The sequence below is a fragment of the Pogona vitticeps genome, chromosome 3 (assembly GCF_051106095.1).
Source record: "Pogona vitticeps strain Pit_001003342236 chromosome 3, PviZW2.1, whole genome shotgun sequence".
Taxonomy (NCBI): Eukaryota; Metazoa; Chordata; class Lepidosauria; order Squamata; family Agamidae; genus Pogona; species Pogona vitticeps.
The window spans coordinates 243,522,310-243,539,565 of record NC_135785.1 but is presented as its reverse complement, the minus strand read 5'-3'; the positions used below and the strand labels follow the sequence as shown (position 1 = coordinate 243,539,565).

Below are 17,256 nucleotides of genomic sequence, written 5' to 3'. Positions count from 1 at the left end.
TCTTTCTTTTAAATATATATATATATGTGTGTGTGTGTGTGTATTTTTACTGTGAATGATCAGCTGTAACACTCTGTACTTTTAGTTCCAACTAAGTGGGTTACATAATTTGTACTATGTGTTTTGTGATTACATGGAGTTTAACCATTTCATATAAAATGCTTGAACTCCTATAGTAAAAGCTGTCTTTTTAAAGAATCACACCCACTTAATGTAGCCTAGACCAGTCTGCTAACTTCTACAATATGTGGAGCTTATTCTTTTATGGATTGGGCTGAAGTGCCCTAACTCTACAACACAATATAACAGTGTTGTCACAAAGGGAACATGACTAAAGCAACCCTACAACTTAATAATAGGACATAAAAACTCCTGGTGGTAAAAGTCTTCACTTCCCGAAGCTACCACCCCGAATAAACAACACAATTGTACATTATTAAGACAAACCGTTCTGGCTTAATTCTCCCACTTATAATAAACAATTCCAAATTAATTGCCAGTTAATTAATTTGAACATCTGATTAACTTACTATATAATAAAAATTTGATTGATCAGATAATTAATTCAGTGTTTAAATTTAATGTGTAGTGTAAAATATTGATTCCTACTGTAAAATATTGATTCCTGGATAATGTTGAATCAATTGGTGTATATAATACTGATAAGTTATCAATTTTATTACCTATTATTAAATATTATTTAATATGGTTCAACTATAATTTATTATATTTATCTTATTATATTCCAATAGATTCATTTTACTTAATCCTTATTTCGTTGCTTATTTTACATATATGTACATATCTATAAACACATATGCATATGTATATATACATATGCATACAATATCCCTTTGATTTTAGTTTGTATTTTTATTATTAATATTTTTTACATAACTTTGTCTAGGCCCCATACAAAATGGGCCCTACCTATATCTCCCCTCCCTTTTCAAGCCCACCACCAATGCAGAATGTGGTGCTAGCTGTGAAGGGGAGGGAAGGTGGGGGATGAGGAGAGAAGCTGGCCTGGTTTCCCTTTACTACCAAGGCCTTGCTGACGCACCTAGTTCTTTTCCCGGCAAAAGTTATCCCAGCCAGGAGGGGGGGAAGGGCTCAGGACCAGCCAAAGTCTGCTAAATGCACCACTCTCCCACCCCTGATACTCTTCTTGAAAGCAAACTCTGCTCTGTTAATCAGAGTTTGCAGCACGGCCAGGCAAGGCCAGCTACACCCGCTTCCCCTTCAGTCCAGGCACTTTAATAAAATAAAATAAAATAATAATTTAAAAAAAAACAGCAAAAGGGGAGAGGGGGCTGACCCTGCAATACAATACAGTAAGTGAATGAAAGAGGAAGAGAGCTGGCTCAACCGGCTGAGGCTCCCTTCCCCCCAAAGCCCTCTACGAGTTTAAGGAGTCATAACAAAAGGAGATAAACATCTAAAGTAAACAAAGGAGACAAAGGCAAAACCCTGGGAGAGAGCTGCTGCTGCTCTCCAGTCCTTTAGGAACACGGGAGCCCTTGTGACGCAGCTGAGCTAAACAAGGGAGCGAAGACCTGTTTCCCTTGCAATGCCCGGAAAGAAGAGGTTTCTCTCTCCCCCTCAACCATCACGTGTCCCTGTGATGTCTCTGCCTTTTCTGGGGTGGGAGGCAAACCACACTCACTTGCTCAAAGTCTGCAGACTTAGCAGCGAGCTAAATCTTCCCTAACTAGATTTCACCGCATTTTCATTCCTTTCCCCTATTTGCTATGCTTCCCCCACACCCCAGAACTTTAGCTTTCTAACCCATACATTCTTAACAGCTCCACCCCCGACTTTGGCTCGCTCAGTTCTTCTACTTAGAAAAGCAGGATATGACGAATCACCTAGTGAGAATAAAAGTCCTGCGACCTCGCGGATGGTACTACGCATGCTCAGATTGTTCCCTGTTGTTGTTTCCCCACCACCAAGCGTTCCGGTCTCTTAGCAACCCGAAGAGATGCATTATGGGTTTAAGGGTATAGGCCTTCACAGTTGTTAGCACCAAGCGTCTTTCCTCTTGAAATCTTCCCCATCTCTCGCCCATCTTCCTCGGAAAAAAAAGAGAACGAAGAAGCTTCGCTGATGGGAGGGAGATTAGCCGGGCAGTGAAGACAGCAGGACGCCCCACTCATTCCGCGTATACCTGCCATAGCTGTCAATCGTGTAGCTTAAAAAAAGAATTAGAATTATTTTACGTTTCTGGTTTTCTCGGGATTTTTTAAACAGATACTGTTAACCTGAGTACTAGTTTTAGCTCCCGACTGTAAACGGCCCAGCCATTTGTTAAGGTAGGCACTAAATCGAAATATATTATCGATTTTGTGGTGTTTTGCTTTGTCAAAATGTCAAATAAATGGATTAATATAAGCGTGTGTCTTAATGCATTCAAGCAGGGTTTCTAGCTCTGTCTCTTTTTCTCTGTTACAGTCATAGCATTCTTATAGTTTTAGAAAAAAACATTTTCTTTGTGGTTGCAGGGAGTGGGAAGTCAGCAGATCTAGATAAAATCAAAGCTAATTCCCCTTGAAGGAATGAGGTTGTATCCTAGGGATGCTTTCAAACTCATCGGTGCCTGGTGAGTTGAAGATAGCAGCAGGGATGGCCAAGAGTACAGTACTTGAATCCTTTTTAGGAGAAAGACAGGAGAAAAAAAATATCTTAAATAAATAAATACAAGTTGTGGCTTACACTTGGCTTTATTTTTTTCTTAAAGAATCTCTGTGCCTTGCTTTCCCTGGCAAGGATCTCTGGAAAGCGTTAATACAACTCTGAAATCTTAGTATTTTTTTAGTAATGGCATCCAAACTATGGAACATCCTTCCAACTGATTTGTACCTTGTTACTTCTGTACAGATGCAGAGGCAAGGCTTGAAGTCTTTACTATTTTTAACTTTCAGGAAAGGGGGCTTCTCAGTTTAATCTATGTTGCTTTGTGTGGGTATAGCAACTCAGTGTGGTGTAGTGCAGCCATTCTTAACCTTTTTATTTGGTCAAGGCCATAAATACAATATGAAAGAAATATAGGCTGAATCGTGATTGTATAAGTTGCATAGTGAACCTTAACAAGGTGACGGATTGTTTCCAGTCGGTGGCTCCCTTCAAATGTGTCATATGCCTCCCCCCCTTGAGAATAGCTGGTAAATAGATTGATAGGAGACTGGATTCAAATACAGATTCCCTTCCTCACTTTACCCACTTGTATTGGCCTTTGCAGCCACACTAGACACTGTTCCAAGTCCTCCGTACAGAGCACATTACCATAGTCTTGAGACTGAAGGATGCCTAATCTAATCTAATTTAGAATTCCATTTGTTAATTCCTCTGAGGAAACAGGTGCCTGAACTGATATGGCTGATACATAGATCTTGAATTTCCTGAGAAGTTGGAAGCAATTGGTTTGCAGCCTTCTGAAGTCAAAGAACTCTGGATTGGAGCACTTCTTTCATGGCTGTTAATAGTCTTGCTTTCCTCCTTAGCCAATTAGGTGAACTGTAATTTAGATGCTTATCTATTGGGCAGTTAAAAGTGAGCACAATTTATGTGTTTTTCGTGAAAAGAGATCAGTTATTGTTCTGTTTGTAAGTAAAACAAAGCAAAAAAGCAAATATAGATAAATATTTGGTAACTGGGGGACACAAGGCCAATGTTTGACATATTCAATGTTTAACTAGGTTAAAATGATGAAAAATGTTCACCTGGCACCTGAAGCAGATGAAGATGATCTTTACTCTGGTTACAATGATTATAACCCCACTTTTGACACAGAGGTAAAATATATGTTTTGTATCATGTTTGTATTATGATGACTTATTATTTTGATGGTAAAGACGATTCAGTTAACAATATCCTCAACACATTGTATTTTTAATGTAAGTAGAAATGTAAAGAGAAGTTGGCTGGATAGCTCAGTGAGTTAGGTATCTGACTGTGGAGCCAGAGGTTGGAGTTTGATTCCCTACTGTGCATCCCAGAAAAGCTATCCTGTATGGCCTTGGGAAAGCTGCACATCCCAGGGTACACCCTGAAGAAAGGAATGGTAAACCAGTTCTGAGTAGACTCTGCCTAGAAAACTCTGAAAAGGATCCCTATAAGTCAGAATTCACTTGACAATTGTCATTATAATAAGTCTAAACATTCAGAGCAGTTTGTATCAGTTATTCATATTTGTAATATGAATAATCTAGATGTACTAACAAAATATGAAATTTCATGATTTGCATGAATAAGATTTTAAATATGGAAATGAAATACCTGGCTTATTATTTAGCTCCTACAGTGTTTATATTTTGTTGTTTTACTTTAGGATTTAGAGAATGATCCAGCTTTTCAGCAGGCTGTAAAAACAAGTCATGGTAGAAGACCTCCAGTAAGTAAATGTTTATTATATAAAATTAAGCACCTATGAACACAGTTGGGAGTGGTTCTTCCATTGCAATACTTTTAGCTTAACTTCACATATGCTTATTTATAAATAAAGACTAATTGAATTTATTGGGCTTTACCTTCTGCTTTCTTCACAACAACAGAAGTAGTATTTGTTTATGCTCTGAAGGTTCATTTCCGTTGCCCTGTATGTTACTGAAGGCTTTTATAAGGGAGGTTCCAATTTTTCTCTTGCTGTTGCTGTCTCCATTCCTCTGTAATTTTACTCCATATATGAGACTCTCAGTTGTGTCTAGAGTTTCTCACACAGAAAATTTCTAAATTATTGAAAGTATGTAGAATGCAACAGAAGAAATAGATAAACAAGTGCAATGAAAGCTTTCTTAGCTGCACATAAGTAGCCCTCTGGCATAGCACTATCAATATTGATTAGCAGTAATTCTTAAATCCAATTCCTGAAGGTGTAGAGTGGATTTCCCCCCCAAAATTTGTTGTTTCAGATGCCTTAACTGGAGATACCATACTGGGATGAAATCTGTAGCTTCATGCATGCAGTTTATATACTCATTTGCTGAGCAATAGATGATTTTGCATTTAGTCTTGAATCTGATCAAGTAATTTGTAATACAGTGGCCAGAATCCTGTAATATATACCTACCTGCAAAAATTGAATAGTGTAAATATCAATGATGAATTGCTGTTTGTTAAGAAATTGTCACTTGTCATGTCATACACCAGTCTTGTGACTTGGTGTACAATACAAATGCAAGCATTGACTTTTTACATAGTGACAATTCACTGCTCAATTCACTGTTAACTTTAAGGTAGCATAAATATTCAGTTGGATTCTGGCCAGTAATTTTTCAAGTCCACCTAATAAAGTGTTCTCCCTTTTGACCAGTAGGAGACAGTCTTGTCTGAATTCTGAAGACGATTCACCCTTTCTTACTGTCTTGTCAGGAGGTTGTATGTGATGATAACATTAAAAAGCCATTTTTATGTCAATAATAAAGGGAAAATATAATGTTATATAAATCTATATATAGCTTTGTTGTAATTTTTGTGAAAATTGCATTTAAAATATGCTGGTTTCTGTTAAGTAATGAATAATTCTTCATTAATTCTGAATTTTCTTCTTACAAGCTTACAGCCAAAGTTCCAGGTACATCTAGTACACGGACTTTAGCTACTGGATATGGGGTAGGTTTTTATTTATTTGATTTATATTTTATTTTTGCTCAACACACCTTTCTTTGGCTGCAGTGACCAGTAAACAGTGCTTAGTTTTGAAGCTTTTGATCCCAGACATTGTATACTGTCACTTAACGTGGGGGACATGTACACTTGGATGTGACAAGGATCAGGGGGATTCTGTGGCTAATTTCATTGTGACTTGCAGATACAGTGGTGCCTTGCTTAACGGGTGCCCTATTTAGCGACAAAACCGCATAGCGATGATTTGCGATCGCAAAAGCGATCGCATTGCGATGTTTTAAATGGGTTTTTTTCGTTTTGCGATGATCGGGTCCCTGTTTTGCTTACCGATCATCGCAAAGCGGTGATTTTTTAACAGCTGATCAGTAGTTCCAAAATGGCCGCCGGGTAAAAAAAATGGCCGCCCGCTGTGTTTAGGGACGGATTCCTTGCTTAAGAGGCAGCGAAAATGGCTGCTGTATGGAGGATCTTCGCTTTAAGGTTAGTTTTTTGCCCATAGGAACGCATTAAACAGGTTTTAATGCATTTCTATGGGCTTTTTAAAATCGCATAGCGACAAAATCGCTTAGCAACGATTTTTGCTGCATGGATTAACGTCGCTATGCGATGCACCACTGTACAGTGGTGCCTCACTTAACGGGCGCCCCGTTTAATGATGAATCCGCATAGCGATGAAGCTTTTGCGATCGCTTTTGCGATCGCATTGCGATGTTCCCTATAGCGAAAAATCGCTTTGCGATGATGGCTTCCCCCCCAATCATCGCAAATGCCCCATTTTTGCACAGCTTGCGATGGGGGGGGAAGCCATCGTCCCAGAAAAGAGCCGGGAGCCATCTTCCCCGCTGCAGCCCCTCCCCGCCTTAAAGCTGATCGGCTTCCTGGGGCTTTTTCAGCAGTGCAAATGCACCTCTGAAAGCCCCACTTTGCCGTGGGGGGTCGCGTGGGGGTGGTGGCAGGGGGTGACAGGCTTTTAAAAACTCTTAATCTGTGTTTATTTGTTTTTTTAAATGTGATATTTATATCTTGTTTTTTAAATCTGTAGTTTTATCTGCTATGAGCTGCCTTGGATCCCCTATAGGGAAAAAGTTGGCATATAAATAATATAAATAAATAATTATGTCTAAGAATGAAGGATAATGAAAAGTTGAGGCAATTTAGGAGAAAAAACCCCAAGACTAATAATGTGGTCTGTGGAGTTATCCCTACTGAAGAAATTGTTTATGGATACTGACCTTGAATGGATCTTTGGCAGCCTCCTTGCATAAAAGAAGTTTCCATTGAGCTCCTTCGAATCAATGTTAATTTTTATAGCAATAAGGAACCTGATTTTTTTTTCCTGCACGACTAAGTCTGCTATCTGAAGTGAGAGTTCCCATCCTTTTCACTGTTGTAAGGAGTGTTCCCTTGATAGTGTTTATTGACTCTAAATATTTTCTTACATTGTGATAGTCAAAGACAACACTCTCTTCATCAATTGGCAGACCAATGACAGCAACAACACAGGTAATATTCTTACAATTATTTATAGATTCATAGATGACCATTAATGTATTATATAGAACTAGTCAAGAGACAGGTCATAGTGGTGTAGAATTAATACTAAAATTAAGGAATGAGATGCAGGTGGAAAATAAAGATATACTGCCAAGACTTCAGCCTTAGCATTAGTAATTATTTCTTCAGAAAACCATAATTTTTATGTCAAGCTGTGTAAAGAAAATTGCAGTGTGTGAAAAAGACATACTTTTATTATTTTGTATATGTTTTCCACTCTGATCAGTGGGGCTTGCTTTATCATGGGATTACACTTTTAACAATATAATGGTATAATTAGTGAAGGAGAGTTCCTTCTGAATGCAATCCTGTTCTCACTTACATTGGAGTAAGTATTACTGAATTCTAGAGGACATATTTCCAAGTAGATGTGCATGATTACACTGTTTCGCTTCTTAGCCAAAGACCAAATACTGAAAATATTTGAATGTTTAAAAAAGGGAATAGATAATTAGGTTTAATTTGAAGGACTTCTAACATTTGTGTGAAAAGGTCTGTAGACAGCAATAGACATAGTGTTCCTTTCAAATGTAAAAAGCTGGTGAAGCAGTGACCTTTCAGATTCCCTCAAAATGATTCAGAAGAGCAGAAAAGTATTCCATCACATGATTCTAATGGCAATAGATGACTGACTGTCATTGCCATCTTCTCCCATTCAATTGCCAGAAGATGCTCTTTGGCCCAGAGCTAATGTCATGTTGACACTGCAGAGTCAGTGCAATGCAATTCTTCCTCCCCTGTCATCCTTCAGAGCAACCTGGAAGATTTCCAAGTACTCAGGAACAGGTTTTGTCAGAATATGTTTGGCTCAGTTGGGACAAAACATTGCCTCCTCCTATATTTATGATATAAGCAGTTTCCTCAGAAAATATCCCTCATTATATTTAAGCCATACTAACATATTTTTGTGACTTTATCTAATATAAGCATCATCAGTATCAAATATAGTAAATATTAGAACAATTTAGAGAACATTACAAGGTGTTACATGTATGTGAAGAGCTGATGCATTTTAGTAAATTGTGTTACAGAGCACTCCTTTGAATACTTACTCGTCTCACTGTATTCCATGGGTGTTACTTTCAACTAAATGTGCACAGTAATGCACTCTTCATAATTTTTATTCTGAATTTACAAAATAATACAATTTAGTGCAATCAAACTTCATCTCTGACTTTGGCCAGAATCCTGTTGGTATTTGTGGCATAAACTGGAAAGGATGTGATACATAGCAGGCAAAGCATAAAATCTGTTTGGGTGTTTGCCCTTATGCATATTTCATTTTACAATAGGATTTTGGTCTCTTGTGTTCCGTTATTTAACATGAACATTGTTCTGCATTCTAATGCTTGTTGCCCCATGGTCATCAGCATAACCATGTCTTTGTTTTTCCCTTAAGGATGGGGTTGCTCGACCTATGACAGCAGTACAGGCAGCGGGTTATACCAAAGCAGCTTCACGAGGTACATCTAATTAAAATCCTTGGCTATATTGCAAAAGTGCTTTTGCACAGTTCTCAGGAATATTTGTTCATCTGCAGGTTCTGCATTTGATCCTCTTGGTCAAGCAAGGGGCCCAGCTCCTCCCCTGGAAGCTAAAAATGAAGATAGGTATGTAGACAATTTTTGTATGAATATGGAAATCGTTGTACAACTAAAGTTTTGTGATTTTAAAGATTTGCAGTAATATTTAATCAAGATCCCATCATTTATGATGTTTGGAGTAGGAAAATACAATTAGTTTGGAAGAGTTTCTTTGCTGGATCTGTCTTGAATGTGTCATGTATGCTATTTGGTTTTAACCACACATCACTATAGTTCAATCAAATTAACATTAATATTGTGGAAAAAAATGCATTGTTATCACAGGATATCAGTACTGTGTACTTTCATAGGGCTTGGATGCACATTGTTCATTCATTGATTTAAAAGGACAAACTGTTCATGCTTCCAGCAGAAAAAAATGGAAACTTTGAGAAACAGAAAAAACTCCAGTAAAATTGCTGTAATTTGAAATGAGTGAAATGCTTTTTAATACAGGATTTTAATTGCTCAGAATGCCTGAAGCTGTACGGTGAGAAGATTTGTACAGAAATATTAATATTTATTGAATATTTAAATATATTGTGTGAAGGTATAAAGAGCTTTATGTAGAAAGAATAATACAGTGATGCCTCGCATAACAATGTTAATTGGTTCCAGAAAAAAAACCGTTATGTGAAAACATCGTTATGTGAAGCACCATTTCCCATAGGAATGCATTGAAAACCGGTTAATCCGTTCCAATTGGAACGGATTATCCGGTTTTCTCTCTCCCCCCGCGACTTGGATCTGACCCACGGTGGCTACCTCAGCCATGGCTGGACTCCCTAGAGTCCGAGAACGGGCTGGGTAGGCGGCGCGGGGAGGCTTCAAGCATCGGGGACAGGCTGGGGGGTGAATCGGGAAGCTTGAAGCCTCTCCGCGCTGCTTACCCAGGCCGTTCCCGGACTTCTGGAAGTCCGGGAACGGCCTGGGTAAGCAGTGCGGAGAGGCTTCAAGCTTCCTGATTCACCCCCCAGCCTGTCCCCGGAGCTCGGAAGGGAATTGTCGGCAGGGGACGGTGGCTTCGGGGTCCTTCCGAGGCCACAGCCCACTGCCGACATTTTCCCCCAGCTGAGCAGCGGGGCTTCAAAGCTCCCGCCGCTCAGCTGGGGGGAAATGGTGCCTATGGGGAAAAATCGCAAAGCGATTTTTCCCCATAGGCAAGATCGTTGTGCGATCGCAAAAGCGATGGCAACAAAGCCATCGCTATGCGATTTTTTCGTTAAACGGGGCACTCGTTAAGCGAGGCACCACTGTATATGTTTGTTCATAGGTATGATGATTTGTGTGTGAGACAATCTGTAGAATTAGAGGGCAATAGTTCTTATGTATTCTTTAGACATATACAGTACTCACACCCAAGATACACTTCTACACCTAGTGTGTGCAGTTGGCAAATTTCATGGGAGGAGTGTGAGTTGACCAGCTTCTTTGCTTGTAGTTTGCTGACTTCCTTCTAATAGCACTCTTTTTTCAACTTTGATAGAAATGATCACAGTAAAAGTACAACTGTTTCTGTCCAAAGAATACACTGAAACACTTGCTTTTTTCATTATTGTTCCTACTTCTTGGATTTAAAAAAGCAAGATACATGTGCCACGGTACCGCAAGGCACAGCAGTTTCCAGTTCTCTTTTTACTGTTGGGTATAGTCACAGTTTTTGTGTACAAAACTCAAGGCTTTTGAATATCTGAATTTGAAAAATATGCCAAATACAAATAGTACAATTAAATTATGAATGAAGCATTTTATGCTGTTAAATCAGTGTAGAAAATAAGTATTGCAAATATTTAAACTTTCTGCCACATATCCAAATCTGGAGGTTTTCCAGAGAAAAACCTGAAAAACTCTGTCCCCCAATAGGCTTTAAAATTTCCATTTATTTTACTTCTCTCATCTTGATATTTGTGGATCTGTGTCTATTATTATGACGTGTGATTCTATTCGGTATTCTAACTTTAGCCCTGAAGGAAAGATTAAACAACTGGAAAAAAAAGTAAATGAGTTGGTTGAAGAAAGCTGCATTGCACACAGTTGTGGAGATTTAAAATTGGTAAGTCACTGACTTTAATTTGCGTTTTGGTCTTCTGCTTTTATAGTTTTAAAACTTCCAGCCTATTTGTATATTGAAGATTGAAAGAGATTGGATGACTTCCCCAAATAAAATCTTTGCTAATGAAATTGTTTTATGTACATCATAAGATATACAAAAGCACCTACTCTATGAATTAATACATTTGGGAGTAGAATTAACACACTGATGCTAACACACCTACTGGGGCACCTGTGAATATGCTGATTCACGTAGCAAGAATACATAATAGGTTATGTGTGAAATATTAGTTAAGTATAACCTTTTCTTTCTGGCCACAATCCCGTGCCTAATACAGATTCTTTGGGGGAAACTGAACTGGTAAGGACAATTGTAAATGCTTACCAACAGATAGTGTTACCAACAGTCTACCAGCCATTGATTTTACATACAGTAGTTGCATGTATACACTTATTCTGCAAGTGGGTTTGTAAAGGAAGAAAGCTTTAGGGTTGAGAACCTAACTTCCTATGAATCTCGATGCTCATACTTTAAAAACAGCAGTGCCTTAGTCTGTATGTCTGCAAAGACCTATTAGCAAAAACATCAGAAGGCAGTTCTATGAAGTGTCCAGTGGTTGTGGGCACAGCTTTGGTGTTATACATGGACCCTGTTGCTTGTCACTTACCAAACCCAAATTAATTATTTACAATAAACCTGTTTTGTGCATTTTTTCATTCTGGAAAAAGCTTAAAACTGGTTATAGAATGCGACTTCATTCATTCATTCATTCATTCATTCATTCATTCATTCATTCATTCATTTGGTGCAAAATGCCCCACTGTTCATATTTTAGTAACATTGCTATTAGAATTGAGTCAACTGTTCAAAAGCACTTGGAGATTTTGCCCAGAGTGCCTTGTATAAAACAGTAGTGGTTTGGATGTAGCTGCATGAGCTGAAATATGTTTCTGCTCATGCAAAGGAGGGTGGAGCAATTTTCAGTTAGTTGTCCCCTTTACCATGCCCTGCACAATTGCCTAATCTGATTATTGACTTTTGACAGCATGCTAGATGTTGTAGTTGGAAAGAAATGGCAGGAATAGCCTGTTCCATGTGTGGTTCATAGTTCTTCTTTAGCACCCAAGCCATCACAAATTTTGGGGCCATTATTGTTGCTAAATAAATGTTATTTGTTTACATTATGGTTTTCTGAGCTCTATTGGCACATTATTGTAGGTCTTTCCTCTGAAAGTTGTGTCACTAAACTGAACTGGATAGTAAACTTGTAGCCCCTACTTACTGCAGTATGTCTGTATGTGTGTTGTTGAAATAATTTTGGATATGTAGAAAGAATCTGTTTTCTGTGTTGTTTTCTAAAGAACTTCCAAAAGTGCTACTTAAAAGTAAGAATTTTTTTTTTAGGCTCTTGAGAAGGCAAAAGATGCTGGACGAAAAGAAAGAGCATTAGTAAGACAACGTGAACAGACCATGTCTCCTGCCAACATCAACTTAGATCTTACGTATACTGTAAGTGATTATACCTTATAGTTCAAATATCTACCATCTCTTCTCAAGGGCCTGGGAATCAGTTTAAGAAAACAATATTCATGCTGTTTTGGAATACCACGCTGTGTAATTCCATACACATGCATGTTCAACATTTGAAGAATGATAATAATCAAATGCTGTCTTTTGCAGGAAAAAAATTGTGAATACGTGAAATAGGACATATACATTTCCCTACTTTTCAGGCATCCATCTTTGATATTTAGATGACTGTTAACTTTACAGTCTTTTTGTTTTCAGACCTTTTCAACGATTTGATGTTTTAGATATCCATTAACTAATTTATGTAACTGTTTTCTTCTGCTTTGCTGGGGGAAGCTCCCCTCTTCTTATTTTGCTCTTTTAATGAAGCAATTTTAATTCATTTGCTTTTGTCTGATTGGGGAATTTTCCAACATGATCTCTTTCAGGTGCTCTTCAATTTGGCTAGCCAATATTCTGCTAATGAAATGTATGCTGAAGCACTAAATACCTATCAAGTTATAGTGAAAAACAAGATGTTTGTCAATGGAGGTAGGTTAAATTTACAAAATCAAAATATATGAAATGGGAAATTTTCATCATTGGAGTTTGAAATTTTCAAACTCCCTTTGAAAGCAGTGGAAGTTGAGGATCAGCTCTGTCTCATGAGCCAAGCCTGAATTCTGGTCATTTCTGTGTGATTTGTCTGAAGTCATACTTATTTGTTAACTTCATGACAGAGGCTATTGATAGATATTTTCAATTGCACCTTCTATTACTAGTTTTCACTGTTTCAAAGGTAGTTTTTATCTGCTACAAAAATAATTTGATATATAGTCAACTTCTCTCCTTTTTCAAAGCAATGTTTATTCCACACACAAATGCCCCCTCTAATTATATTCTTAGGGTTACCTCAGACAGCTTGAAGGCCTCAGGATTATCTGTACCCTTCCCTTCTGTATGTGTACAAACAGCTGGAAATTAGCACCTGTTCCAGCACAGACTAGGTTAGTCTGGATTTCTGTTTCCCCTGAGTTCATGTTACAACAGAAAGATAAATAGTCATGGCAGATTCAGGGGCAACCCAATTGGGTCAGTCATCTACCGCATCAAATCAGATTTTTTTTTCTCATGTAAAGGGGTCAAGGGGACAGTCCACCAAAGTCTTCTACTGTACTCCCTACAGAAAATGCTAAAGGTCAGACCTGCGGATTAGAAGTAGCTGTGTTACTCTGTGCTAGCATATCAGGCCAAAAACAAAAGAAAAATAAAAAATAAAGAAGACAAAAACATAGTTGCACCTTAAATACGAACTGCTATATTTTAATATGAGCTTTTTTGGACAAAAAAGGAAAATGTCCACAACAATTATAGTTCCTGTTCAAATTATTTCATAATGATTTCATCAGGAACTTGGCTTCACTTACCTTTTAATTCCAGGAATCAAGAGATTTATTTTTACCAGTATACTTATAACTCAATTAGTTTTCCTTTTTTATATATTCTTCTACATTCAGGGGATAGATATTCTATATGTGTCTGTGCTATGCCTCATTCTGTGTATTGTTTGGTAGGCATGCTAAAGGTGAACATGGCAAACATTTATTTGAAACAGAGAAACTATTCAAAAGCGATCAAATTCTACCGAATGGCTTTAGATCAGATTGCAAGTGTCCATAAAGAAATGAGGTGAGTCCAGTAAAGGGAGGCTCTTTTTATTGTTTGCTTTTATGATTTCCTATATAGGAAAGCCTGCTTGCTATTTTTCAGAAACAGTTTAGGACTTTTCTATGTTGAAGCAGTTTTACCTGATTTCATTGCTATCTTAGGTTTATCTTCACTGGATGAAAGCAAGTATATGTCATATCTGTCTGCTGTTTTCACATTTGGAATAAGGATGGGGAATATATTTAATTTAAAAGTGTGAATGGGTTGGGTGGGTATGTAGCTCTGTTCTGCTTCTTTCATCTTATTATTCCATGTTGTGTCAAATGTGTATTTTTATCTCTCTGCCTAACTCTGATATAAGAAGACAGCCAGGCTGGGGATTACATTATTCAAAAGGCAGAATATGGGGAGATATAGTAGGGAAAGACTGAACTTCACTCTTGGTCATATCCCTTTTTGGTGTAAAACAAAAAAGTCTTTGCTTTCCATCTTAGTTTATATAACGGAATAGGCCCATGGCTTCTGTCAGTGTACCTATTTAGACTCCTGATTGATTTGTGTTCTGTTGTTTAATGTTATTTAAATTTCATTTTAGTTCTTTTGTTACAATTGTTTTTGCTGTTGCCCATGCTGTTAGTTAAAGGATGAACATTTTTAAATGTAATGTAATATAGGACTTTAACCTTGATTTATTTCTTTAGGATTAAGATAATGCAGAACATTGGAATTGCTTTTATTAAAACTGGCCAATATTCTGATGCCATTAGTTCATTTGAGCACATTATGAGCACATCACCAAACCTGAAAGCAGGCTTCAACTTGATCCTCTGCTATTTTGCTACGGGAGACAGAGAACAGATGAAAAAAGCCTTCCAAAAATTGATTGCAGTTCCGCTAGAAATTGATGATGATGATAAATATATTTCACAAGGAGTAAGTATACATAAAGTTATTGATTTAATTTGTAGAGCAACAGAGTTTGAAATGTTGGGACAAATTTTGCTTTTAATGGTGTATTACTGTTGCAATTATGATAGGATACCTTACAACAACATGTTTGCAGCAGCTGAAGACTAATGCTGTCAAATGCTGTTTGAAGCAGGATTTCTTTGCCCAGTTAGTGGGCAAAATCCTATTGCATAACTTTGTGCCAGCATAACCCAGATTGGGCTTCAGAATCATTTGATTTACATTAATTAAAGCTTCCTATCCTCCTCTTTTTAGGTTCCAGTGCTTACTAGGGCTCCCTTTTGCCCTGGGGAAGCCTTTGGGAGTTTGAGATATGGAAGTGGTAAGCTTTAATAGGTAAAAAAATCACCACTGAATCACCATTGGCAGTCCCAGTTTCACTGATGACAATCTGACAGTGATTTTTCACTATTAAAGGCACTCTCCCACCCTCATCCTTAGTCTCTCAAAGGCTTCTTCACTGTGAAAGGGAGCCCAAGGGAGCCTTGAAACCTAAAAGGAGGGCGATAGGAAGCTTTTAATTGTAAGGTCAGAGATTCTGATGCCTGAACATCTTCCCAAGAGACATATAGTACTTTATAGACTATGGAAAAATCAGAAGCCTACATTAATCACAGCTGCCATTTTATCCCCAAGAAAGGGTTAATTCCACAATTAAACCAAACAATATTTGATGATCATATCAACATTGATCTATCACTATTGCAATAATTCCAGGCAACCTTGGCTTGTCTAATTCTACAGCCTTTATTTATCTACATTGCTTCTTTGTTCCATATGCAGAAAATACTTCAGAACAGTTGTAAAACTACAAGTCTTACAGCTACAAAAAAATTGTAGGCCAAATGCTTAGACAGAAATCCATCCTTGCAATTTGTGAAATTGTATGATTTCCATCAACATTCTTACAACTATGAGAAGCTGCAAACAAAAGTGCATTCAGCTTGAGTTGTAGGCAGAACTTAAATTGTATTTGAATCAAAAATACAGGAGCTTATTATTGAGGACATTAGCAGAGTTAGGAGATATTAGTTTGCATAGACAGTATAACACTGTGAGGGTAAAATATCAACTTAGTCTATTAATATATATAGAGAGAGAATAGACATTCATCTGGCAGCATAACATGATAATGATACAACACATAACAAAGAAAAAAGTGACCTGACTTACAGCAGATATACATGGCTTATATACAGTTCTGGGACCAATCAGAAAATAGTTTACTTTATTTTCCAGTTACATAAAGTTTCATCATGTATCACAGCTGTACAACATTAAATCTCAAACCTTGATATCCACACCTGAATACAATCAGTACATGACTCAGGTAAAATCAGCCATTTATACTTTCAACTATACAACATTTTGCTTTCAACTATACATATTCATATCAAAATCTCAGCACTTATAGCCTAAAACGTATGTTTAAAAACAAAAGAATCCTTCTCCAAACCACCAACATTCTTAAAAGTAAAAATAATTTTTAAAAAATAATAATGTTCTTAGACTCTAAGCATATTAAGAAGACAAAAAAATTACTTTTGGTAATGTTCTCACCCACCCAAAGCAGACTTGTGCACTTTACATATAGAGAGAAAAATCCATGTTGACTGTTGTTTCTGTCTGGTGTGTGTGGTATAGCATGGAGCTGCCTTGTGATGATGAATTGAATTCCTAAATTTATGTGCGTGTGTCTTACTTCCTTTTATTTATAATTCAGTTGTCCACATCTCCCCTGAATATGTAAATAATTTCTTTTCCAGACGACTGTTTGTTATGCCAAGAATAATTTTTCGATAGGAAATGTTATTGTTCCTGAAATCTTTGTAATCTCATATGTTTTGTAACCTGATAACACCATTGTTATGACTAAAAACAATTTGGAACTTAGAATAATAATGCTCTGTACCATTAAGCATTTTTTCTGCTGGGATAAAAAAAGGTAAAGGTTCCCCTTGACAATTTTTGTCCAGTTGTGTTCGACTCTAGGGGGCAGTGCTCATCCCCGTTTCCAAGCCATAGAGCCAGCGTTTGTCCGAAGACAATCTTCCGTGGTCACATGGCCAGTGCGACTTAGACACGGAACGCTGTTACCTTCCCACTGAGGTTGTCCCGATTTATCTACTTGCATTTGCATGCTTTCGAACCACTAGGATACTGTCACCCTAAAATTCTGAAACACTAAACCAGTGGTTCTTAACCTTTGTTACTCGGATGCTTTTGAACTGCAACTCCCAGAAACCCCAGTCAGGACAGCTGGTGGTGAAGGCTTATGGGAGTTGCAGTCCAAAACTC

General features: G+C 37.6%; 1 protein-coding gene across 1 annotated transcript in view; it reads left to right on the top strand.

The window, feature by feature from the left end:
* The first annotated feature begins 1,875 nt into the window (after nucleotides 1-1,875).
* Nucleotides 1,876-17,256, top strand: part of IFT88 (intraflagellar transport 88) — a 62,936-nt gene continuing 47,555 nt past the window's right edge. The window contains exons 1-12 of the mRNA XM_020802049.3: nucleotides 1,876-2,312; nucleotides 3,696-3,791; nucleotides 4,328-4,390; nucleotides 5,551-5,607; nucleotides 7,072-7,125; nucleotides 8,576-8,639; nucleotides 8,717-8,786; nucleotides 10,722-10,812; nucleotides 12,217-12,321; nucleotides 12,771-12,873; nucleotides 13,896-14,010; nucleotides 14,691-14,922. Coding sequence (XP_020657708.3) covers nucleotides 3,702-3,791; nucleotides 4,328-4,390; nucleotides 5,551-5,607; nucleotides 7,072-7,125; nucleotides 8,576-8,639; nucleotides 8,717-8,786; nucleotides 10,722-10,812; nucleotides 12,217-12,321; nucleotides 12,771-12,873; nucleotides 13,896-14,010; nucleotides 14,691-14,922 — 1,044 coding nt within the window. The 5' untranslated portion in view covers nucleotides 1,876-2,312; nucleotides 3,696-3,701. The remainder of the gene's footprint in view (nucleotides 2,313-3,695; nucleotides 3,792-4,327; nucleotides 4,391-5,550; nucleotides 5,608-7,071; nucleotides 7,126-8,575; nucleotides 8,640-8,716; nucleotides 8,787-10,721; nucleotides 10,813-12,216; nucleotides 12,322-12,770; nucleotides 12,874-13,895; nucleotides 14,011-14,690; nucleotides 14,923-17,256) is intronic.